Source organism: Trichechus manatus, unplaced genomic scaffold, assembly GCF_000243295.1.
Source record: "Trichechus manatus latirostris isolate Lorelei unplaced genomic scaffold, TriManLat1.0 scaffold00007, whole genome shotgun sequence".
Classification (NCBI taxonomy): Eukaryota; Metazoa; Chordata; class Mammalia; order Sirenia; family Trichechidae; genus Trichechus; species Trichechus manatus.
In genome coordinates this window covers 6587696-6614983 of record NW_004443943.1, presented here as the reverse complement: position 1 = coordinate 6614983, position 27288 = coordinate 6587696, and the positions used below count along the sequence as shown (strand labels likewise).

Genomic DNA, 27288 nt, shown 5'->3' with positions numbered 1-27288 from the left:
AAATCTTCCAGTACAATTCCCATAGTAAAGTGTCTTTGTGCACACCATTTTCATTTATATGCAGGCGCATCATACAATTATCATTTAAGACTATTTTACTTCATAGTTAAACTGTTAATATATAAGTGAACACCAGACCAAAATTTAACCCCAATGACAAAATATAAAAAAATCTTGAAAGTATGTATCAATTTCCTCTTATTAAACCCTATCAAAATAAGTAGTGACAATTTAAACATTAACTCCCAAAAGATGGAGACTCCAACCTTCCTATTAGCAAGCATTTTAAGTAACAATAAAATCACTCCTTAAGTCAAAAAGTAATTTCATATTCATTGCCAAATTTTAAACAACAGTGATTTGAAGATTGAGGCCTAAAATATTGGTACTAAATTGTAAAATACAATAAAAATATGTGCAGTAATTTGCTTGTGAATATGTAATGGAATGTTTGTCACAGTAATGTTAAACACTACTCTAAATGGACAGTCTAAGTAAACGTACCTTTGCGGGCAAGAAAAGTGAAAAATTAAGGCCTTTGTATGCTATCCTGGGGGCGCAGTGGTTAAAGCGCTTGGCTGCTAACTGAAAGGTCAGCAGTTCGAACCCACCAGCCACTCTGCAGGAGAAAGATGTGGCAGTCTGACTCTGAAACGATTTACAGCCTTGGAAACCCTACGGGGTGGTTCTACTCTGTCCTATAAGGTTGCTATGAGTAGTAATCAACTCGACACCAGTGGGTTTGCGTTTTTCGGTTGTGTATGTTATCTACAATTTACTACTCAAAACCAAAAGTCAAACAGAGGTTACAATGCTGCAAAATATTACTCTTAACCTAACAATACACTGTTGGTTGCTTCATCTAAATACTTACTACCTTATCTTCATACAAACTAAACTGTGAGTTATCTGTATTATCTTTAAATGCCTATCTCTCTATATCTCTTTTAATTAAGCCCCCATCCCATTTAGAGAGAATACTGGAAATAAGACAGGGATTTGTCTGATTGGTTCACAACTTTATACCCAGGGCCTAAAAATGTCTGGCACATGGTAGATATCCAATAAATATTTCTGAATAACCTAAGAAATCTAGCCTCCAGAGGCAACCCTACTTGTCTTCCCATAGCATTAATATACAATTGCTACCTCTTTAGATGACCAAACTGACAATTTTTTTAAAAAGAAACTGATGTCTCCTAGGTTATGAAAACAACATTACAGGATGTAAGAGAAAAGATAACCGAGGATACAAATACATTAAATCAGGGTTGAAGGCACCGGATAAGAAAGATTATTACAAAGTATTACAAATTTTTAAAGCAAATTAAGTTTTAAGGTAACAAATGCCAAACTGAGAAGTGAAAATGGTACTAAAATAATGGCACATTAAAATAATGGACACAATTTCTGTAATTGCACAAATAAAATTCTTTCATTGTTTTACCATTTCCTTTCATCCTAAATTTTCTAAAACATTCCAATTACTAGAAACAAATGTTTTTTCAGTTGCACGAAGCAATGAAATTACAACTTAAATATCTCTAGAAATTAATTCCTGTTCTTATGTTATAAACTTGATATATACTTTTTAGAGATGCTATGAAGAACATATTGGAAAATCATAAAATATGAAATTATATCCAATCAAAATTAAGAAAAAAGTTCTTACTCGGTTGAACACAAGAGCAAACTGTAGTGTAAAGAGGCATAGTAAGTACAGTCTTTCCAGACACACAAAGAAGAATGAATACTGAGTTGAAAATACCACAAGCTCCATGACAGAGCCATTTAATACACATTTTCATAACTGTTTTTTAAAAAACTACCTGGATAAAATATTTACCATTTTACCATTGATTTTTTAATTCATTTTGAATCTATGCAACAATTTCCATCCATATTAAAGTATTAATGTAAATACTTTATTATAAAACTATTACACAATTTAAATTTTTATTAGAGAAATGTATTATTCACTATCCACAATTCCTCAAAGTCCTTTTTATGAGTGTATTCCATAAGAAATACTCTGAAATAATTATGTTTCCTAGGGGAAAACAAAAAACTATGATAATCTTATTAACCCAGGAGTTACTATGCTTATTTCTTAAACAGTTACATATTCAAATATGCTTGGTGAATAGTGATTATTCATCCCCATAGTGGTAATTTCAGCATAATCTTAAATGACTGAACTAGACAGTAAAATAGTCATGTCAATCACATAAATACTTATTCTGTTACATATAACCTTACTTATAAACTAACATAAAATGGGTCTTGGATAACAGTAATGTAAAATGTAAACAAACAGAATTAAATGTTAATCCCTTCCCTGAAAAATAAAAAAAGAAAAGCGCTCCTTGTTGTATTAAAAAAAACTGACAAAAAATGCCACAATCTATTGTATCAAAAAGGTAAGACACTGATTTTACAAACTTACATTTCTAAACATGGATAAAGAAAATCTGGAACAGCTGATTCAGACTTTATTGAGCTACAATGTGCAAAAAATCTGATAATACTTAGGTTTATTAAATTCACTGTACATAGGCTGATGCCTTCCCATACAAAAAAAAGCCTCTTGTCTTAAGTGAGATTCAAAATGGTGTTTAATTATATGAGTTTAAGATTTATTGAACAACTTTCCAAATAACAACAACAGAAGTCCATATTGTAGAAGAAAAAAAGTAAAAATAAAAATTTTATGACTATATTATGTTTTGAAATTCATCTCCACAAAAAAGCTACAGCCAGTGCCCATTTAGGTAGTAGAGAAAAATGTTGCATTCTCTATGGAAAATACCATCAAATTTGGCTGTAAGGAACTGTATATGAATTTTAAAATTATTCAGATTTAATAGATTTACCAAAAATAGAATTTACAGAGCATTTGGTACCGCTGTTTGGACTCAGGTATTTGCAAAGTGCCCTCAGAGAGAAGTGGGAAGATGAGATAAACATAAAATTGGGATACTTTCCTCCACACCACAAAACAGGCATTTGGATTTAAAAGCTTAATTTGTAATTATTGGGGGATGGGAATATTCAAGCAATTCACAACTCCAAAACATTTTCCAGGAATATGGCAAAATTCTTCAACATTTAGAAGTGTTATTAAATGAATCAAAATGCAAGAAGTGAAAACATAAATATCAAATATATTTGCAAATTTAATTTCAAAGTTTTAAATATTTTTAATGACGACTATTATTTTTAAAAAGGTGGTGCGTGTGAAACACAAATAATACTTAAAAATCTGATTTTTCCAAGAAAAGTAGCAATGCCCCCCATGAAATCAGATTATAATAGATTTCTCTGTTGAATGTGATATAAAACCATTTTGAGTAAGAGTGGATGGGAAGCATGGATTTAGACGTGAACCAAACCCTATATAATGGACTGATTAACTCATAAAAGATAGTACTTTTGATAACACTTACACTATTGATGTTGTCCTTCACTGCTTATCAGAATTCTAAGAAACAATATTTTTAGCAACATATGTTTATACTACTGCTTAACTAAATGGAAACATAAAAATATGAATTTTAAGAGAAAAAAAAACCTTTCAAAAGTTATTTAAAGGAGAAATAAGACAAAGCTTCAACCACCCATCTTTTTGAAGCTGCAGTTAGAGTAAAAGGTACTATACCTTTCAATGACACTTTTCACAACTTCATAAATCTATACTCCAATTTTCCCATAAATGAAAGATTTTTAAAAGAAAAATATTACGTTCTTTGCAAATAACTTCTATCTTCTCCTCACCCTGGCAAGCATTTGTTGTTGGTGTTGTTCATTTCAATTATCTTTTTCATGAAGTATAATATTTTTGAAATTTACAGATGTATAAATAGAAATTAAAGGGAAAACCTGCTTTTGGAATGCAACAATTCTAAATAATTTCACTAAGAAGCACCTTTTGATATGCTGGTCTGAACTTTTAACAGAGAACCTAAACAACACTTTTTCTAAGTAGAATTTTCTCCAGTTTTAATAACTTCATACATAGCAATACTGACGACATCAACCTGTGCTTTCTAGAGTTCTGTAGGTGTTCTAATAATTTAATAGTTTAGATATGGCTCATTGTCAAGGTTGGGTGGACAGAGATTTTATGATAAATCGGCTACAGAAAGCTAACTAAACTCTTAATGACTGAAAAATGGTTTGCATTTTGCTTGAGCCAAATAGATGTTTAAGCCATGTACCACCACATTCCCTGCTTAACATTCCTAAGTTTCTTTATTCTTCATAGTTTTCTAATGAACAAAATAGTTTTCCTGAGTAAGATTATAAAAAAGTTAACCCCTCTACCAAAAGTATAAAGACAAATAAAATGTAGACTCACAATACAAATTTTTTACATAGTATTACAAGTGCAGGGATATGACTGCTGCTCTCAATTATGACTGGCCCACCCTTTAAAAAGACTGCAGCAAAGGATTCAATTGTCTAAAATACTTCGCAATACAGTAATTAAATGCTTAAGCCCATAAACATATCCCTCATCTTTTGTGTTGCTAGGGAACACATGAGCAAAATCTATCATTCGCACTTCTACTTCTGCAACCTCTTGGCAACTGGTGGGAAGGTGGTAAAAAACTTTTTCCAGTTTGGAAAGTACATTTCCATTTAAACGTTCCTGTGACATGCTTTTCCACCCATTGTCTTGCTCCATATTTTCAACTTTCAATGAAGTCTGACTGTGATGCTTTTTTGAATACATTTTTCTGTGACGAGCATACATCTTAGACAAGCTTTTGCCTACTGAAGCCTCTATTTTTCCATTCATTGTAGAACTTAACACATGGAAGTTATTATTGTACTCCAGTACTTCCGTATCCGACAGCTGTCCTTTGGACAAAAACTTTTCTGCTAAAGTTCTGTCATTCGATTTTGTAGTGGTTGGCTGAGATGAACCTTCATAAACAAACAGTAATGAACTTGCGTAAAAGTTAAGCTGCTTCTGGCTTTCAAACCACTGCAGAATTTTCTCAATGTTCTGAATACTGGCAGCAATAGCATCTTTTCTTAAGCAGAAACCATTATGAAAAAACCTGGAGACTCCTATAAAAAGGAAAATTTGGGGATTATAATGAAATTATAAAATAGCTATCATTTGGGAAGTAAACGCATTATCGATACAATGTTTCAATTTTTTGCCCATCATTCCTTACAGTTAATTGAACAGATAAGAATACTAGTCATACACAGAAATTTGGATCTCAACTTAGTTTTTGGTGAAGATACTTTTATTAAAAAACAGATGACACTCATGTAAAGTGAAATACTCCTATTTAGACAGAAAATAAATTTATTACAGGTAGACTGATGGTTTAGTTCTATACCTGTATTCTGTTGAGGAATGTGATTTCAAGATTTGATGAATTGGCTATTGTGAGGAATTTTATAGTAAGGATTATTTGTTTGGTACAATCACATTCAAGAACTAATGTACCCTCATCCACTGCTGATGGCAATGTAAAATGGTACAGCCACTGTGGAAAACATTTTGGCAGTTCCTCAAAAAGCTGAACATAGAATTACCTGCTAAAACCAGCAATCCCAATTCTAGGTATATACACAGAAGAAGTGAAAGTAAGAACAAACAGAAACCTGCACACCAGTGTTCACTGCAGGACATTTCACAATAGCCAAAATGTGGAAACTGAAATGCCCATCAACAGATAAACAGATAAACAAAATGTGATATAAACACACAATGGAACACTACTCAGTCATAAAGACAAATGAAGTCTGGATCATGCCACAAGATGGATGAACCTTGAAAACATCATGCTGAGCGATACAAGTCAGTGACAAAAGGACAAACATTGTATGATCTCACTTATATGAAATAAATAAATATATAGAAACCAAAGATTATTTAGTGGTTATCAGCGGTGGGAAGGAGGAGGAAAGGGGGAGTTTTTGCTCAGGGGGCACTGTTTTATGTTAATGGTGGTAGAATGATTCAGGAAAAGATAGTGAGAATGATAGCCTAGCTTGAAGAATGTAAATCAGTGTTACTGAATTGTATGTGTAGAAATTGTTGATATGGTGCATGTTCTGTTATGAAGATTTTCACCATACACACACACAAAAAACTAACCGAAAACCTAAAATCAAATTATAACCACTTTTAACGGTGGCAACAAGCCCATCACCATGCCAAACCCTAACAACTACTAATTTCAATTTGGTCTCAATAATATTGACTAAATCAATCTTTTCACAGAAGTTAAGCTCACTTTTAGGATTCAGCACTACTCCTAGATGAGTGTGTTACTCAAACTGAGACTTTAAAATGTTTTAACTTATTAGATTATTAGGCCTCTTTTAAAATTATTTATCCCTATTTTACCACATTTGGAGATTTTGAGTTATATATAATTTGATTTCTGTTTTAAATTGCCCCTCTCCCCACTTTGGAACAGAATCTGTTTAAAAAATGTATTCAGAAAGGACCAAATTGTTAGCCTGAGAAAATACTTTAAATAAATAGCCAAACTGATCTTTATCTTGCTACTCGTTAACTATGAAGGAACCTGAGTGGCCCAAGTTGTTTGTAATCAGCTGCTAACCTAAAGGTTGGCAGTTTGAACCCACCCAGCACCTTCGCAGAAGAAAGCCCTGGCGAACTGCTTCTGTAAAGATTAAAACCAAGAAAACCCTATGGAGTAGTTCTACTGTGAAATACATGGAGTTTGCCATGAGTTGGAGACCAACTTTATAGCAGCTAAACACATTATACCACGGCAAACATCAACTGTTAAGATCACAACTGTGGATATTCGTTTTCTATATGTAAAATAAAAATTCTTCAAACTCTTTATACTATGTATGAGCTCTTCCCCATCTAAGGTAGAGCTAAATTAAACTTCTAAAAGAATATTATTTCCAGGAAATTTCTTTTTTTTAAGATATCTTTACTTTTCTACTATCTTGGCTACATATATTTTAGAAGCATACATGTTAACAGACTTTTTATTAATTAATGCCACTTGATTTTTCATTATTTAGCTCTAGAAGCTTATAATACATAGCTCAACTATAAGTGGGAAATTTCAATAAAATACATTACATACTACTACAAATATTTTCAAGTTTTTTATGTAACAAGGAATTTTAATATATTATATGATCTATACTCTTTACTTGAAAAATTATTTTAAAACAACCTCTATTTCCACTACTTGGGCTAGATGGTCGGTTCACAAGTGTTTATTATGTTTTTAAAAGTATAATAATAAAAAAGCAAAACAGGGCCATTCATGGACCCACAGTTGTGGCATATCATGAACCAAGGACTATGATTACTCTTTGAACCTAAGGTCCATTAAAAAAAAAGTTTCTATACTATAAATTAAATCATTAAAGGAGAATTAAAACTAAAACACCTTTAGAATTATTTTGATAGCAATTCAGTAACAAAGGCATTGGAATATGTTTTTGAATCCTTACCATCCTTTATAGTTTCTTTTGTTAAGCCTCGTCCATAGTGCTGGTTTTGTGTCTCATAGCTATCAGAATGAACATGATAAACCTGTCACAAAAAAAAAAAAAAAAGCATTGAATATTAAAAAACGAGCACACCTTGACCATGTAGGGTTTAGCCTAGAAATGCAAGAGTGGTTCAAGATGAGAAAATCTACTCATATAATTCATTCTAATAGATCTAAGAAGAAAAAAAAATCATACAGTCATATCAATAGATGCAAAAAAGGCATTTAAGAAATTTAACATCCACTGGCGTAGTGGTTAAGTGCTATGGCTGCAAACCAAAAGGTCAACAGTTCGAATCCATCAGACATTCCTTGGAAACTATGGGGCAGTTCTACTCTGTCCTACAGGGTCACTATGAGTTAAGAGTCGACTCAATGTCCTACAGGGTCACTATGAGTTAAGAGTCGACTCAACAGCAACAGGTTTTTTTTTTTTTAACTAATGAAAACTCTTTTTAAGAAAAATGGATGCACCATTATTCACAAAAGCAAAAAGATGGAATCAATCTAACTGACGATCAATGGTTGAATGGATAAACAAGTTGTGGTACCTACACAATGGAATACTATGCAACAATAAAGAATAATGATGAATCCATGAAACACCTCACAACATGGATGAATCTGGAGGACATTATGCTGACTGAAATATGTCGATCACAAAAGGACATACATTGTATATAAATAGTCAAGAAAAGGTTTACACACAGAAATAAACATTTTTTATAGTTACCAGGGATGGGAGGGGAAGGGAGAGAAAATCACTAACTAGAGAGTAGACAAGTATTAACTTTGGTGAAGGGAAAGGCAACACACAATATGCACAGAGTCAGCACAACATGACCAAGGCAAGGGAAGATGCTGAGAGGTACGTAAGAATAAAAGGCAACAACAGTAAATAACTATAACATACATTCCTGCAACAACAGTAGTAACAATAATTTATGAGTGGATAAATAGGTAGATACGTATAGTGAATAGGTGTGGGAGGGTGTATGGGAGTACACCTACGTGCATATATAGGTTTGGCTGCGGATATTTCTACATACATACTTGTATGTGCTGTATGTATATCCATATATATAATAGAGCACACAGGGGGCACAATCACAGAAACATCCTATACATAACCAAACACCATGCAAGACTGAGTTACTGGGCTTGAAAGCTAAGGACCATAGTCTTGGGGGACATCTAGGTCAAGTTCATAAAGACAACGTTCTACATCCTACTTTGGTGAGTACCATCTGGGGTCTTAAAAGCTTGTGAGCAGCTACCTAAGATACAACTATTGGTCTGTTTACATCTGGAGCAAAGGAGAGTGAAGAAGCCAAAGACTCAAGGAAATAATTAGCCCATAGGACTAACGGACCAAAGGAACCACAGCCTCCACTAGCCTGACCAGAAGTAGATGGCGCCCAGCTACCACTACTGACCGCTCTGACCAGGATCATCAGAAGGTCCCAGTTACAGTGGGAAAAAATGTACAACAAAATTCAAATTCACAAATAAGACCAGATTTATTGGTCAGAAAGAGACTGGAGGAACCCCTTAGACACCCTTCTAACTTGGAACTGAAGCCATTCCCGGAGATCACATTTCAGCGAAATTATAAACAGGCCTATAAACTAAACAACAGTGCCTGTGAGGATAGTGCTTCTTAAAACAATCATCTATATGAGACCAAAAGGGCAACATGTGCCCAAAAGCAAAGACGAAAAGGCAGGACGGGACAAGAAAACTGGACGAATGGAAATGGGGGAACTCAGGGGGGTAATGGAGAGAGTGCTGACACACTGCAGGGATTACAACCAACGTCACATAACAGTATGTGTACAAACTATAGAATGGGAAACTAATTTACTCTGTAAACCTTCACCTAAAACACAATAAAAAAGATGGATAGTTCCAGTATAACAAAATAGCTATCTCAACCCACCAAAAGTCACCCTCAAGTTTAATGGGAAAATAAAGAAGCAGCTCTTCTAAAATGCAAGATTCCACAAGAAGTATCCTATCAGAATGTCTTTTATCATCATTATTATCTAATATTTTTCTGGAAATACTAGTAAATGAAAATATATAAAAGAAAGAAATTACAGATATAATAATCTGGAAAGTAGGAGATAAAGTCATTATTATTTGTAGATAACAGTTGTATACTAGAAAATAATCTGAAAAACTAATACAAATAACAAGAATTTGAAATGGCAGCTGAGTACAAATTAATAACTAGAAAATAAACTTTTATACAAATAACCAGTTAGAAAGTGTAATGGCAGGAGAGACCCCATTTACAACTGCAACAACAACAAAAGAAATACAACGTAGAAATAAACTAAATGAAAGTGCAAGATCTACGAGGACATCTTCAAGACATTCGTGAGGAATGTTTTCTCACAGACACACAAATCCACGTTCTCAGAGAGGAGGACGTAACATCATGAAAGTATTCATTCTAGTTAAATTAATCCACAACTTAAATGAGATTATTAAAAAACACCAATATTTTAAGCATGAAAGCTAATTTTAAAGCTCATATAGAAAAAAAAAGTAAGAAAAGCCAGGAAAAATCTAAATAAGATTAATAAGGAGAGACTAACCTCTAACTTTACCATCTTACCACATATTAAAACATACTTTAGAATCAAATACATATGAGAATTTAGTATCTTATAATAGTATTTCAAATCAGTGAAAAAAGGGATTATTTACCAATTAAATAGTGATCTGAAAAAAAAAATTAAGTCGCCTTCATATCTTACGCGAGGATAGGATAGATTCCAAATAGATCAATGATTGAAATGCATAAAATGAAATGATGAAAGTGCCCCTAAAAACGATGGAAGAATCTTTGACTAACTGATGACTAGGAAAGGCCTTTCTAACTCAAACTCAGAAATTACTACTACATAAAATATGTTTTAAAAAGTATAGTATTTTTGCCATGCAGAAATCAAAAGACAAAATGACAAACAGAAAAAAAATATTTATAATTCGTATAATAAACAAAGGACATAGTCACTCTTATGGGAAAATGACAAAGGATATGAAAGGCTCACAGTAAAGAAATCAAATAGCCCTCAAATATACAGAAAAAATGCTCAGCTACACTCGTAAGTACAAACACCTCTCCCCAAGATACCATTTTCCACCCTATTAAAATTGGCAAATGCTCAAAAGTTTGACAACATACTGTTGGCAAGGAAACAGGTATACTCATATTTTGCAAGTTGAAGTATAGATTAGTAATCCTTTCTTATCAAGGTTTCTCAACAGCAGCACTATAATAAAAGCTGCATAATTCTTTACTGTGGGTGGTGGGGCTAGGGGGTGTCCTGAGCATTACAGGATGTTTAGCAGCATCCCTAGCCTTTACCTACTAGGTGCCAGTAGTGCTACTCCCCCAGTGTGACAACCAAAAATGTCTCCAGACATAGCCAAATGTCCCTCGGAGGGCAAAACTTTCCCTGGTTGAAAACTACTGCTCTCTATCAGGCTAACTGCTAATACCTACCAAAAATACAAATGCATATAAGCCTTTGAACCAGTAACTCCCCTTCTAGGAATTTATGCTAGTATACAAGTGGAGCGTTATTCACTTGTAACATTATCTGTAACAGCAAAAGACTGGAACAATCAAAGAACCCACTCAAGGGTACTTGTTAAATTATGGTATAACAATATTGTGCCACTATGGAAAGATCTCCATGATGTGTTAAATGGAAAAAAAGCAAGGTAAGGAACAATTTATGTTTAGTGGGTAAACCTAAATACGGGCTCTATGTTTAAAATAGGTTTTATGAAAAACAGGGAGAGAGAAAAAAGAACACATATATGTAATATTTGTATTTGTTTAAAACATCTCTGGAAGGATATACTGGGGAAAAATAACTATAAAATAGTATCCTGTTTGGAGAGAGACTTCTCATTGTATTTATCTTTATACTTTTTGGAGTTTGAACCATATAATTATGTATCATCTTCTCTTTTTTTAAAAATTATTTTAAAAGAAAAAAGTATTCCCTTAATGTTCACTTAAATCAATTCTATCGTAATGTTACTTAAGCATGAACAACAGTAGAGCTGTGTATAAATAAATCTTCAGAATATATTTATTTAGAAATTGATATTTACAACTTTCAGTCTGAAAGCTAATTACCATCTATCGCAAATGCTTCACTAGACTGGAAAAGTTCGAATACAACTATGTTCTTACACACACGTAGCCTATTTAAGACAGACAATTCATCTTGAACAAAGTGTTACTACAAACAGAGGGAGGCACTTTATAAACACCAGAAATTACATTATGTGCCAGATTACTTCTTGTAAGACCAGCATATCTAAAATTTGTTAAAAACAACCACCATCAAACTCATGTCCTCCACACATATAACTATATTTAAAAGAACATTCTCGAAACAGAAATCACCATTCTATTGCTGGGGTGTATTATCTGAGCTGAATTAAGTTCCACATATGAGAATCTAAATTTCACATATGGACTAAAGCTACCACAGTTTCAGTGACGCTCCTTTGTTGATATTCTCTCTTCCTGTTTATCTACTTTACTAGCTAACTCTGGAATGGAAAAAGATCTGAGAGTTTCTCCAGTGTCTACACACCACCCAGAATTAATAGCAAAGACATTTGTAAATCAAAAGTTATACTCCCACTTGAAAAACACGCAAATACGGAGCTAAAAAGGTGTCTTTTTTTTTTTTTTTTAATGGGAAGGAAAACTGGGAGGCATGAGTGGGAGGATAGAAAGCCAAGCAAGAACAAGCCCCAGCTCTTCCTAGATCAATCTTCACCATATGACTTGCTTATTTTATAACGTGAACTTACAATGTTAGGAGCAAATTCAAACATCTTCAGCAAAACACATCTCATATTACGATCAATTTATGGGAAAGAGCAATCTGAAGTGTTACTGCCACCCACTATTATAAAGGAAAAAGAAATATAAAGAAAGAGACTGATTTTTAGACAATGTGATTGATAGAGAGAGAAGTGTCTTTTCCCCCAAATGATTAGGAATCCGAGATTAGGAAAGGTTATTTCTCTGCAAAAAATAAGTATTTCTTCATCAAAAATTTAAGTTGTTTCCAAATTATGCGGGAACATCTAACAATTAAACCATCTTGAATTACACTTTAAAAAATGTTCTGGTAAATTTCTACGTATTATATTTCCATTGCTTGTGGTAAATAGATATAATAAATCCCTATAATTATACAGCACATTTTCAGAGTCAATATAACAGTGAAGAATTTAAAAAACCATGTGCATAATAGTTAACCCATAAGGACACTATTTAAAAAAAAGAAAAAAAACACTAAGTCCCAAAAGAAGGTCCTGATATACTGACTTCTCTCAAGTCTGATACTTTAAAATAATGCACACCCCCAGCTACCCATAACCCATATACAGTATACTTCAACCACCTTATATAAAATCCTAACTTTCATAAATATGTTCTCCTTCTTGTTCTTCTACCTATTATTTTCCCTTGTTGCCAGTACAAAAAGCCAGCTTTTTCCAATTTCACCCTACACTCCTCCTGACTTCCTTGTTCCTGTAGGCTCTATTCTGTTTCTACCTCTGTTACACTTATCTCAATAAATCTTATTATTAAATCAGTAATGAGTCTTATTTCCTTGGGATCAGAAAAATAATAGTATAATTGCCTAAAGTCATTGAGAACAAATAACTCCTAAATCAGCACGGAAACAGGCAAGCTATTTTACCTACCAAACCTCTTCTACTACTGGGTAAACAGCATAAATATATTAAAAACTGATACACTTGGTCAACTTCACAGTCTATTCAGTGATAGCAAAAGATATTTTATTTAAAGGAAGACTGTCCCTCTGGAGAGAACTTCTAAAGATTTAGAATATTATTAAATATTTCAAGTTTATCTTTATCACAACTCTACAAACCTATTATGATAAAAAGTTCAATGAATTTACCATCTACTATAGAAATAAGGAGTCCCCTGGATGGTGGAAACAGTTAAGCACTTGAATACTGACCAAAAGCTTGGCAGTTTGAATCCACCCAGAGGCACTTTGGAAGAAAGGACTGGTGATCTGCTTCCAAAAGGTCATGGCCTTGAGAACTCTGTGAAGCAGTTTTACTCTGCACACATGGAGTCACTATAAGTAGTAACTGACTTGATGGCAACTAACAACAATGCAGAAATAAAATATTTATAAAAAGCAATCCTAATAACTACTCCTATTAAACCTCAAGGTTTATCTCCCAGTGTTAATATTCTAGAATTGCATAATTAAATCTATATTGGCATTATCATTTTCATTTATTAATTCACATATCAATTATATCCTTTGAAATTACAACACGTAATTATAAACTGTTACATACTATATAAAGGAAGGTATGAGAACAAAATATTCAGGAACTCAAAAGTCTGGGGGACACATATTAATCTACAGATCCAATGCAATAACTACCAAACTGCCTGCTGGCTTAATTGCAGAAACTGACAAGCTGATTCTAAAATTCATGTAGACCAAGAATAGCCAAAACAATCTTGAAAAAGAACAAAGTTAAAAGATTCAAATTTCCTGATTTAGAAACTTACTATAAAGCTATAATAATCAAGACAGTATAGTAATACCACAAAGATACACATATAGATCAATGGAAGAGACTTTTAAGTCCACAAATAAACTCACATTTATGCTCAACTGATTTTCAACAAAGGTGCCAAGGTAATTCAGTGGGGGAAAGAGTAGTCTTTTCAACAAATGGTGCTGGGACAAATGGATATCCATATGCAAAAGACTGAAGTTGGACCCCTTCATAATACCATACATAAATATTAACTCAAAGTGTATCATATCTAAACCTAAGAGCTAAAACAATAAAACTCTTAGAAGAAAACATAGGAATAAATCTTTATAACCTTGGGTTAGGCAATGGTTTCTTAGACATGCCATCAAAAGCATAAGCAACAAAAAGAAAAATAGATTAACTGGATTTCATCAGAATTAAAACCTTCTGTGCTTCAAAGGACACTATCAAGAAAAGTGAAGAGACAACCACAAAATGGGAGAAATTATTTGCAAATCATATATTTCATAAGGGGCTGCTATCTATAATATATAAAGAACTCCTAGAATTAAAAAGAAATGTCTGAATAGAGATTTCTCCAAGAAGATATGCAAGTGGTCAATAAACACATGAAAAAACATGTAATATCATTAGCCATTAGAGAAATGCAAATTAAATCCACAGTAAGATACCACTTCACATTCACTAGGATTGGGTTAATAAAAAAGATGTAAAATAAAAAACACTGGCAAGGATGTAGAGAAATTGGGACTCTCATGCACTGCTGGTGGGAATGTAAAATGGTGCAGCTACTATGGAAAATAGCCTAGGTATATACCCAACAGAAATGAAAACATATATCCACACAAAAACTTGTATATGAACATTCATAGCAGCATTATTAACAAGAGCCAAAAGGTAGGAACAATTCAGATGTTCATCAGCTGATTTCTGGATCAACAAATTGTGGTATATCCATAAAATGCAATATTATTTAACAATAAAAAAGAACAAAATATTGATAAAATATTCTAAGGTTCAATATGGTGACAGTCATACAACTCTATGAATGTACTAAAACCAATGAATTGTACACTTTAAATGAGAGAATTGAGTGGTATGTGAATTGCGTCTCAATAGAACTGATACTTAAAAATCAAAAAAAACAGGGAACTTCTAGTTTTCTGAGGAAGCAACACATCCCAACAGAGTCAAATCATGCAATGCCTTATTTACTTATCCTGTATATGTAATCTGAAGGCAATGGAAACCCACTGAAGAGTATTTAAATAGAGGAAATGTCATGATTAAATACACATTTTACAATGTTTAGAGAACACATTGGCAGGGAAAAAATTTTAACTTGAGAGATCAGTTAAGAGACTACAGTCCAGAAAGGGATAATGGGTCTGTTGTTGCTGTTAGGTGCCGGCACCGACGCATAGCAATCCTAAGTACGACAGAACGAAACACTACCCAGTCCTGCGCCATCCTCACAATCGATATGCTTGAGCCCATCGTTGCAGCCACTGTGTCAATCCATTTCCTTAAGGGTCTTCCTCTTTTTCAATGACCCTTTACTTTACCAAGCATAATGTCCTCTCCAGGGACTGGTCCCTCCTGATAACATGTCCAAAGTATGTGAGACGAAGTCTCGCCATCCTTGCTTCTAAGGAGCATTCTAGCTATACTTCTTCCAAGACAGATTTGTTCATTCTTCTGGCAATCCATGGTATATTCAATATTCTTCATCAACAACATAATTCAAAAGCATCAATTCTTCTTCAGTCTCCCTTATTTACTATCTAGCTTGTGCATGCACATGAAGCGACTGAAAATACCACGGCTCGGGTCAGGTCCACCTTAGTCCTTAAAGTGACATCTTTGCTTTTTAACACTTGAAAGAGGTCTTTTGCAGCACATTTGCCCAATGCAATACATTGTTAATTTCTTGACTGCTGCTTCCATGGGCGTTGATCATGGATCCAGATAAAATGAAATCCTTGACAACTTCAATCTTTTCTCTCATCATGATGTTGCTTATTGGTTCATTTGTGAGGATTTCTGTTTTATGTTCAGGTGTAATCCATACTGAAGGCTGTAGTCTTTGATCTTCATCAATAAGTGCTTCAAATCCTCATCACTTTCAGCAAGCAAGGTTGTGCCATCTGTATATCACAGTTGTTAATGATCGCAGTCGTTAATGGGTCTTCCCTCAATCTTGATGCCACATTCTTCTTCACATAGTCCAGCTTCCCGGATTATCTGCTCAGCATACAGATTGAATAAGTATGGCGAAAGGATACCTTTCCTGACTTTAAACCACTCAATATCCCCTTTTTCTGTTCAAACAACTGTCTCCTGGTCTATGCACAGGTTCCCCATGAGCACAATTAAGTGTTCTGGAATTCCCATTGTTCACAACGTTATCCATAACTTGTGATGATCCGTACAGTCGAATGCCTTTGCATAGTCAATAAAACACAGGTAAACATCTTTCTGGTATTCTCTGCTTTTAGCCAAGATGCATCTGACATCAGCAACGATATGCCTCGTTCCGAGTCCTCTTCTGAATCCAGTTTGAATTTCTGGCAGTTCTTGTCAATGTACTGTTGCAACAGCTTTTGAATGATCTTCAGCAAAAAGATCTGGGCCTAATGGGTCTAGACTAGAGAAATAGCTAAAGAGACTGACAGAAGTGAAGGGACTCAGGAGATGTTTGGGAATTAAGATGAACAGAACTTAATGTCTTGCTCTGAGATATGGTAGTGACTATCAGGTTTCTAGTTTGTAAAACTGGGTGTACTGTGATGCCACTTATTGAGATGGAGAATAACAGAGATTTGTTGTTGTGGTGGCTGTTGGTTTGCAAGGGGGATGAGTGTGTCAATTTTTGATGTACTGGGTATGAGATGCTTAAGACATTCTCCAAGAAAAATCCCTAGTAGGTGGTTGGATAGACAGATGAGGAAATCAAAGAAAAAACAGAGGCTGAAAATATATTTGCAAGTTACAGTGTAACTGATACTGAACCATGAGAACAGAGGGCACTGCCTAGGAAGAAATACAATCAAAAGAGAGGGAGGCATTAAAATGGATCTGGCAAAGAAGACTATAAAGTGGCCTTAGGAAGAAACCAGGAAGTGTGGTGTCATGGACACAAAAAGGAACATTTCAAAGAGAACCTGGTCAGCACTGAAGGCTGCTGGAAAGTATAGTAAGGAAAGTAAAAATGCTATTTGGATTTACTGACATGCAGATGTCATTAGGACCCTTCATGAGGAGCCAATCTGGTGGCATAACGGAACAGGTTGAATATTGAGCAGAAAGTGAGGAAATGGAAATAACAGTTTGGTCATGAAGGGGAGGCAACTTAAATCTGCAAATGGAGAGCAGAACAGGGTAAAAGGTGGGATTTTGATGTTTTGGTTTTTTAAAACAATTGAAGAGTGATTTCAACATGTTTACAACAGAAGGAAAAGATCTAGGAAAGAGAGACACCAAATAAACATACAAGAAAAAAAAGAGAAATAAAAGCTTAAGGTGTCTGAAGAAGTAGAAGAAATAAGATCCAGAGGACATCGGGAAGGACTGTCCTGGGATAAGAATTGGAAAATTCCTCAATGTGACAAGAAGCAACAAAGAGTCTGTTAGCAGGAAATTAAGACATTCTGTCTGAAAGCTTTTATTTCTTCTGAAGCAGAAGGCAAAGTTGTCTGCTGAAAGTGACAGGGGTAGTGGGAGGGTGAGAGATTTAAAAACAGTGGAGGTTTAAATAGTTGCCCACTCAGACTCCTGTATAATGTTTTATTTTCTTATTTATTTTTTAAATTGTTCTATTACCTTTTTTCTTTACTATACACCCACATTTAGTTATCATTTTCTAAAATGAAATAATTACATGAACAATTTCCTTGCTTTTGTTTACAATCAGAATGTCAAACTCAATTGTGCTTTTATTACCATCACATTAACAATTCATCTATAATGTTCCCTGAATTAGGATTCTCAAAAGGAAGACCATATGTTTTCTTACATGATGAATTTGAAAACTATGTATTATGCTTATATAGGTAAGCAATCATTTCTCCTATTGACAAATTTTACCTCTTAAAGACATATCATTTCTCCTATTGACAAATTTTACATCTTAAAGACATATCATTTGTGCAGAGGTTTTTATTACATTATTACTTCTTGACTTCGGCATATTGTTTGCAAAGACGGCTCAAAAATTCTTCTCATCCTTGGGCATATTCCCATTTGCACTGTGACTCTGCTATCCCCTCTATAAGAAGTAGAGTCTATTTCCTCTCCCTTTCAATCCGGGCTGGCTCTGTGATATACTCTGACCTACAGAATTCGATGAAAGTGATGTCAAGTGACTTCCTATCAGAATTCCAAGAAACCTTGCAGATTCTACTCTTAATTTCTTGGCATGCAGCACTGCAACAGGAAGAGACCTAAGCTACCCTTCCACAGGATAAGAGACCACACAGGAGGGGGCCCAGCCAACAATTAGCACCAACTCCCAGACAGGAGATTGAGGTGATCTTAGCTTATTTAGCCCCAGTTGAGCCACCAAATGACTGCAGCCACATGAGGGATCCTAGGCAAAACCCAGCAGAATTGCTCAGCTGAGTCCAGCTCAACTGCCCAACCTATAGAATCATAAGAAAATAAAACCACTGTTGTTTGAAATCACTAAATTTTAGAGTTGTCTGTTATGCAGCAAAGTCTGAAACAATGACCAATTTTCATTTTCCCTCTTCTATTTTAAAAATATAGAAAAATGACTGAATATATAAACTTAGCCCTTTTTACACAGGAAAACTACAGGCATAATGTTTACTGTTAACTTTTTTTTTTTCACTTTAACTTAAAGCTACTTTAAAAAAAAATTTCCAAAGTCAGAGTCTTCAGGAACAGCCACTCAGTTATCTATTCATTCAGCAGCTACTGTGTGCCAGAACACTTCCAGCCACTGATCATATGTCAGTGAAAAAAAGAGACAAAAATCTCTGCCCTCATAGGATTTATACATTGAGGCTAAACCAATTCCACAATATATTATCTTCTGATATAAGAGGATTGTAACAGCTATAATTTTCCAGGGAAGAACAGATAAAGAGAAATGTGTATATTAATAATCATTCTTACCCTCATGCCAAGCACCAAGAACCCAATCTCTTCCATTAATGGGTACTTGCTGACTTGTTGCTGAATCTTCTCTGATGAGGCATAAGGATCATAGCTTTTACGCCCTATTTTTACATCCATTATACAGGGCTTTTTAAATTTATGGGTCACATCTTCCAGTTTTAGGTATAAATCTGTTATTAAAGAAAATAAAAACCTTTATTACTAATAGCGAACATTTTACTACTAAAATAACTCTCAGAGGAAAACAAAATCCTAAAACACAACAAGTTTACAACAAGTCTAGATTCAATAATTATTACTACTCCATCTAAAAAAGACTGACCAACAAATTTATAACAAGTATAAATGTCACAGAGAAACTCTGGCAGGAAGTGATTAAGTAACATTCAACCATAAACAAAAAGTATGAAGCACATATAAGGCTACCAAGGTTATTAAAAAGATATTGAGTTTATTTCAAAAGCTGTTCCGGAATACATTCCCCTTTTGAATACAATTTTGTCATCTATACTTCAGCAGATTTCTTAATAAAGTATTTTAATATATTTCTTAAAAGTTTATTCTTCATTTAAAATTACTAACAGGGCACAACAATTGGTCTCTACTCACCTGGAACAACAGAGGAAGAAAGAGGGTTAGGAGTAGGAAGAGGATATGGAATGTGTGGCTAATTGCCTCCATGAGCAACTGCCACCTTTGCCATGAGACTAGAAGAGACTGGGTAGTGTCAACTACCATTACTGACATTCTGATCAAAGGATTCTGTAGAATATTGAGCAAAAGGGGGAAAATGCAGAGGAGAATTTCAATTCTCATGAACTCTAGACTTTCTGAAGCCATGGAAGCTGGCTGAATCCCTAAAACCACTGCCCTGAGATAACCTTTAAACCTTAAACCAAAAATAGCCCCTAAAGTCTTTTTTTCCCCCAAAGTCTTAAAACCAAACAATAGTTTAGCTTAACTAGTCAGAAATGTCTGCCTTGAGCATTATGCTCTTTTAGGAACTATTTATACGCGATCAAAATGACAACAGCAACTCAAAAGATTAGATAGTAACATTAGGGGGCAGTGAGTTTATGTTAAAGGGGGAGGAACAATTCAGAAAAGGAGGGTGAGAATGGTTGCACAACTTGAAGAATGTAATCAATGTCACTGAATTGTACATGCAGAAACTGCTGAGCTGGTGTATGTTTTGCTGTGTATATTCTCAATAACAACAAAATAAAATTTAAAATTACTAACAAGACTAAATCCTTCCCACAGAGAATACAACAGAAGTATAGGTTAAGAAAGGTAAATTACATATACAAAAGAGTGAAGTTGGACCCCTACATCAAACCATATACAAAAATTAACTCAAAAAGGGATCAATGACCTAATTACACAAGCTAAACCCATAAAACTCTTAGTAGAAAACAAGCAATCTTCAGGACCTTGGATTTGGCAATGGATTATAAGATACAACACCACAAGCACAAACAACAAAAGAAAAAACGGATCAATTGGACATCATCAAAATCAAAAACTTGTGGCATCAAACGCTATTAATTATCCAACTTCAAATTCACTAGGATGGCTATTATCAGAAAAATGGAAAATAACAAGTATTGGCGAAGATGTAGAGAAATTGGAATCCTTACCTATTGGTGGTGGGAATATAAAATGGTGCAGCTGCTGTGGAAAACAGTTTGGCTGCTCCTCAGGGTTAAACACAGAACACTATATGACCCAGCAATTCCATTCCCAGGTATATACTCAAAAGAACTGAAAGCAAAGACTCAAACAGACACTTGCACACCAATGTTCACAGCAGTATTCACAATTGCCAAATGTGGAAACTGTGTCCTAGATGTCCACATCAACAGATAAATGGATGGACAAAATGTGGTAAATACATACAACAGAATGTTATTCACCCATAAAAAGGAACAAAGCACTGATACATGCTACAACGTGGATGAACCTTGAAAACATTATGTTAAGTGAAATATGCCACACAAAAATGGACAAATATTGTATGATTCAATGTATACGAAATATCTACAATAGGCAAATTCATAGAGACAGAAGTAGATTTGAGGTTGCCAGGGGTTGGGGGATGGGGAAATAGGGAGTTACTGTTCCATGGGTACGGAGTTTCTGTTTGGAGGGCCGAAAGGCTTTAGAAACAGTGGTGATGGTTACACAACATGGTTAATGTAATTAATGTCACTGAATTTTGCACTCTTAAAAACGGTTAAAATGGCAAATTTTATGTTATATATCATTTACCACAATAAATTTTAAAAAGATGAATAAATGCAAATGATGACAATGCCAAATACACATTCTAGTCTTACTAGTTGCAAAGGAAAAACAAATATCTTGCTTTTTAGAACATATGGATTCCCCAAAATGACTCTGGATTCCTAGATACAACTTCCCACAAAAAACTGACATAAATGTAGATTCAAGTATAAAAATATGAAAGTCTCAGTTATCACATAGTGTAGCTGAACTACTTACAGTTTTAGCTTGAAAGTAAGGGTCCAGGTCCACTGAGGGAAGGAAGAACTAAGGAAAAGAAATTCTTTACCCCTTTCCTAAGTGAAAGAATCTTCCTCGACAAAGTTCTGAGACAGTGATTTTATTTTTTAGCTACTAAAAGTATTATGAAGCATTTCCCCTCAAAACTTTACCTCAAAGACAGTAGAAGTTATATCCTGCTTTCTATCAATATAACAAATAAGATTAGTTAAGATGTATATTTTCTTTGAGTTAAATAAAAAGGTACCAGAGGAAAGAGAGGCTTTACCCTTTAACGTCCTTCCATTTTCCCTATCTCACCAAGACTAGCATAGTTATTAAATTACAGCAAAGAAGACTGTGCCAAACCAAAAGTGAGAACAACCCTATTAGGGCTTGACAAAATGTTGTTGTTAGGTGCCGTCGAATTGCTTCCGACTCATAGCAACCCTATGTACAACAGAACGAAACACTGCCCAGTCCTGCACCATCCTCACAATTGTCACTATGTTTGACCCCACTGTTGAAGCCACTGTGTCAATCCATCTCATTGAGGGTCTTCCTCTTTTTCACTGACCCTCTACTTTACCAAGCATGATGTCCTTCTCCAGGAACTGGTACCTCCTGATAACATGTCCAAGTACATGAGATGAAGTTTTGCTATTCTCGCCATGAGTAAGAAAGACCAAAGAATTCATGCATTTGAATTATGGTGTTGGCGAAGAATACTGAATATACCATGGACTGCTAGAAGAACAAACAAATCTGTCTTGGAAGAAAATGTTGAGTCCCTCAAATAAGAGGCATAAATCTTATCCTTTAAAGGATAAGACATAAAGATAAAATATAAATTTTAACTCTTAGAGAAAGGAAGATGGAGGAAAGGGTATTACTGTATAGAACTACCGGAGGTTAAGCCAAAATATGATTAAAAAAAGCAACCGCAGACAAAGAGAGAAGCACTGGCATAAAAAAGGAGCTGAAGAAGGCCTTCACATTTTAGAGAAAGGCACTCACAGTAGACATCTTCAACAGAATAAGAGAAAACAAAAAGGTCTGGACACAGACGTGAAACTGCTGGCAGTGTAAAGTAATGGGACAAGCGGGAATATCCTGATGAAGGAGCTGCAACCTACCCAAGCTTCTGTGCTTGAGTAACCACTGGATGAGATAAGAAGTTGAGAAGAAAGGAGTACAGGACAGTTCCCTTTAGATTCTCTCCTCCCACCTCCAACCAACTTGAGCAAGAGGGAAGGAAACAGCCATATAAGAATTTCATTAATAAGACTTATACTTCAAATATCAGAAAAGACTAAATATATCCTAATACAGTAGATCCTTGGCGTTCATAATTTTATCATACTTGATTTCCATAACTCAAGAGGACCCTGAAGGTCTAACTGAGATGAGGCTACATATGGGAGTATTATGATAGTGAGTAAACCTAGCAAACTATCCTGTATCTATATTTCAGCATAGGATTATTATTTTCTACTTGTCAATTTGGCAGTGATTAAAAATAAACAAGAAACTTTCTTTGTGATTAGAGCTGGCCAGAGCTAGAGTAGAGACTTGGTGAGTCTGAATATAAAATCCCTACTTCCTCCTTCTCCTCTCGGGAAGGATAAACAGAAATGCAAACTCTCTACAGCAGTAATACAATAAATGTTTGCTGAATAGATGAATGTTTGCCCTTCCCATTTCCATTGCCCAGTGGGACTTTGGACTTGGCCTTCCTCACACAATAATAAATTGAGTCATTCCTTCACTAATGTCATTCCTCTAAGTAAACAGGCCTGTTTCTCATGGATTTTATTTGATGTCTATTTCGACTAGTTAATTGTTTTTCTTTTCTTTATCTTACTTTCAGGTTCTTGATATATTTTACATGCCTGGAATTAGGAAATGACTACTAGATTGATGATTAGCCTTCAGAAATAAAACCTTATGTTAAGGCCCACTAAAGGTTGGTTTGGAGTTTTTAGTTCTTTGGCCTCGATGTTTTTCCCCAAATTATAAAAATAAACAAAATCTGCTTTAGACATGCAGAGTTCTTAAAAAAGAATATGTTATGTATCTAGCAGCTTACCACAGGTGCTTTTGAATGAGGTAAACTGGAAAATGGGGCACGATCTGAGCATTGAGATCTATAGGGATTTTTTTTTTTTTTTTTTACAAGTCATCACTAGAAATGTCTCAATACACCCACTCTTCACTTATCAATGTGGTTAGGCTCCAAAGACCAAGTCATTATGCAAAAATCGGGGTTATGTGAAAATGGAGGATGACCACATCAGATCACAAAATGGAGAATGACATCATTACATAGCTGCCACACCACTGAGAATCATGGCTCAGCCAAGCGGACACATAAACTTAACCATCACAGCCGGCATAACTTTTGCCTCGCACCTCAGCGTTCATTACTGCCAGACGTACGTCGTTAATTCACAAAATAGACAGATTTTTTACAGTTGTTGTAAATGCGAAATGTCAGATAAAGAGTGGATGAGTGAGGGCTGGGTGTACTACATTCACTCTAAAAGTGCTATTTTAGGAAATTCTCAAATATAGAGCTGAATTTAAGGTAGGCCAATCTTGAGATTCAGTAACATAAATGATCACAGGCATTTCACTACAGGGCATCTTCATTTACAAGGCAATGCCACAGACTGGATAACAAATAACACCATTTTGGCTAGGCCCCGATGGGTATAGAGTAGAGCAATATCTTCAATTTGTATGTTACAACTTATCACTAGATGGTAAATTCTACCTAACAAATTTCTTCAATGAAAAAGAGGAAATATTGTTCTTTCTCACATATAGTAAGACTAAGTATTATTGTGTGGTTTGATCTGTTATATATACACTGAGTTGCAACGTAAAATGTGTTTCTTATTACGTCATAGACAAAAAGGTTTTAAAATACTTGAATAAATAGAATGTCATTGTATCTTTACGGTGTCTACCCAGCTTAAGAACTATTCTTAGACCCATGGAAGTGGTCCCTTTGCAGCCATAGTGATACTTCTGGAGTCTAGCCCCTTGGTCATGGTCACTGGAGCAGGAGTGGATAACTGATCTAAGCTTGGCCAGTCTTGCCAATTTGGAGTTGGGACTCAAAGATAATCTTTCATTCTCTGTGACTGACTAGTGCTATAACGTGTATCCCTTTGGTGGGGGGAGGGGACGTGGCACAGGAAGAAGGCACAGGAGAGAAATGAAGGGGTTGTTATGGACTGAATTATGTCCCTCAAAAATATGTGTTGTAAATCCTAATCTCTTTACCTGTGATTATAATCCCATTTGGGAATGAGCTGTCTTTGTTATGTTAATGAGGCAGGTTAGTCAGGGTATATCGAGTCAATCTCTTGAGGTATAAAAAGAGATTAAACAGGAAAGCAGAGAGACAGTTGGAGGTAAAATAGATGCCAAGACACATGGAGATCTCCAAGGAACCAGGAAGCAGAAGCTGAAGAGAAAAATACTTTCCTCCAGAGCCGAGAGAGAGAGATTTAAGCGTTCCCCTTGAGCCAGTACCCTAAACTCAGACTTCTACCCTCCTAAACTGTGAGAAAATAAATTACTGTTTGTTAAAACCATCTGGTATTTCAGTTATAGCAGCACTAGATAACTAAGACAAGGGTTAAGAAAATAAAGCATACATGCAGAAAGAGATCTCCCTGGGTTCTGACAGGTTTTCAGTTTCTCTTCCCAGAGCCATCCTGGGTACAGCTGCCCAGTCCTTGGCTTTCATGATACACTCCTATATCCTTATCATAAATTCTTCCTTTTTGTTTAATCAAGCTCAAGTTTATTTCTATAACTCACACCCAAAGAGTCTTAACCAAAACAAATGGGTTTAAATGGTTTTGGAACAAATGGTTTTGGAAGCAGAGAAAATAAGTTCATAGCTCAGCTCTATAATCTGCTAGCCTATGACCTTGAGCACTTCTCTAAACCTCATAGTTTCATTATATGCAAAATGGAGATAATTACAGAATCTACCTCAGGGATACCATGAAGACAAAATGAGACTATACTGTAAAATACTTAGTATAGTCCTAGTCACAATTTCATAAATGAAGGTTATAACTTTCCCCTCACCCCCTCCAAAAGAAAATTTCATACATTCAATACATATTTAACTGTGCAAGGCATTGTTCTGGGATATACTGGTGAGCAAAAGAGAAAAAAATACCTGCCTCCATGGAGCTTCCTTTTTAGAGTACAAATAGCACAACATTTATCATAATAACACCTGGTACATATTTGGTACTCACTGAGGATTTAACTTCATTTCATCTGTAAGTATATAAAAATATTAACCACATATGCTATTGATAAATACTAAAATATGCTTGTCTTAGTTATCTAATGGTGCTATAACAGAAATACCACAAGTAGATGGCTTTAACAAACAGAAATTTATTCTCTCACAATTTAGTAGGCTAGAAGTCCAAATTCAGGGCACCAGCTCTAGGAGAAGGCGTTCTCTCTCTGTTGGCTCTGGGGGAAGGTCCTTGTCTCCTTTTGACATTTGTGGGCCCAGCCTTCCTCGGAAATCTCCACGTGTCTTGGCAACAATCTTCCCCTGGTTCTAGGAACTTCTCAGCACAGGGACCCTGGGTCCAAAGGACACGCTCTGCTCCTGGCTCTTCTTTCTTGGTCATAATGAGGTCCCTTTTCTCTCTGCTTGCTTCTCTCTTTGATATCTCAAGAGATTGACTCAAGAGACAATCTAATCCTGTAGACTGTGTCCTGCCTCATTAACATAACTGCCTCTAATCCTGCCTCATTAACATTACAGAGAATAGGATTTACAACACACAGGGAAATTACATCAGATGACAAAATGGAGGATAACTACACAATACTTGGAATCATGGCCTAGCCAAGTTGACACACGTTTTAGGGGGATGCAATTCAATCCACAACGATGCTAAACCTGCTAAATCACTGTCATGGATTGAATTATGTCCCCTCAAAAATGTGTGTATCAACTTGGATAGGTCATGATTCCCAGTACTGTACGACTACCATTTTATTAACTGATGTGATTTCCATGTTGTAAATGCTATTATTATGATGTAATAAGATGGATTAGTGGCAGTTACATTGACGGTCTACAAGATTAGGTAGTGTCTTAAGCCAATCTCTTCTGAGATATAAAAGAGAGAAGTGAGCAGAGAGACATGGGGACCTCATACCACCAAGAAAGCAGTGCTGGGAGCAGAGCGCGTCCTTTGGACCTGAGGTTCCTGCACTGAGATGCTCCCAGAGCAAGGGAAGGCTGACGTCAAAGACCTTCCTCCAGAGCCAACAGAGAAAGCCTTCCCCTGGAGCTGGCACCCTGAATTTGGACTTGTAACCTACTAGACTGTAAGAGAATAAATTTCTCTTTGTTGAAGCTATCCATCTGTGGTATTTGTTATAGCAGCACTAGATGACTAAGACAGTTACCAATGAGTCCAAGTTGATCCTCAACAGTCAGTATAAACAAAAAATAATTCAGTAT

The 27288-nt window shown here is 35.2% G+C and overlaps 1 protein-coding gene across 4 annotated transcripts in view; it reads right to left on the bottom strand.

The window, feature by feature from the left end:
* Positions 1-917: 917 nt before the first annotated feature.
* IPMK (inositol polyphosphate multikinase) overlaps positions 918-27288 on the bottom strand; it is a 58671-nt gene continuing 32300 nt past the window's right edge. For all 4 annotated transcript variants that reach the window (XM_004369879.3, XM_023739426.1, XM_023739436.1 and 1 more), the window contains 3 exons: positions 19260-19432; positions 7474-7555; positions 918-5076 (listed from right to left, as the gene is read on the bottom strand). In XM_004369879.3, the coding sequence (XP_004369936.1) occupies positions 4454-5076; positions 7474-7555; positions 19260-19432 (878 nt within the window). In that variant the 3' untranslated portion in view covers positions 918-4453. The remainder of the gene's footprint in view (positions 5077-7473; positions 7556-19259; positions 19433-27288) is intronic.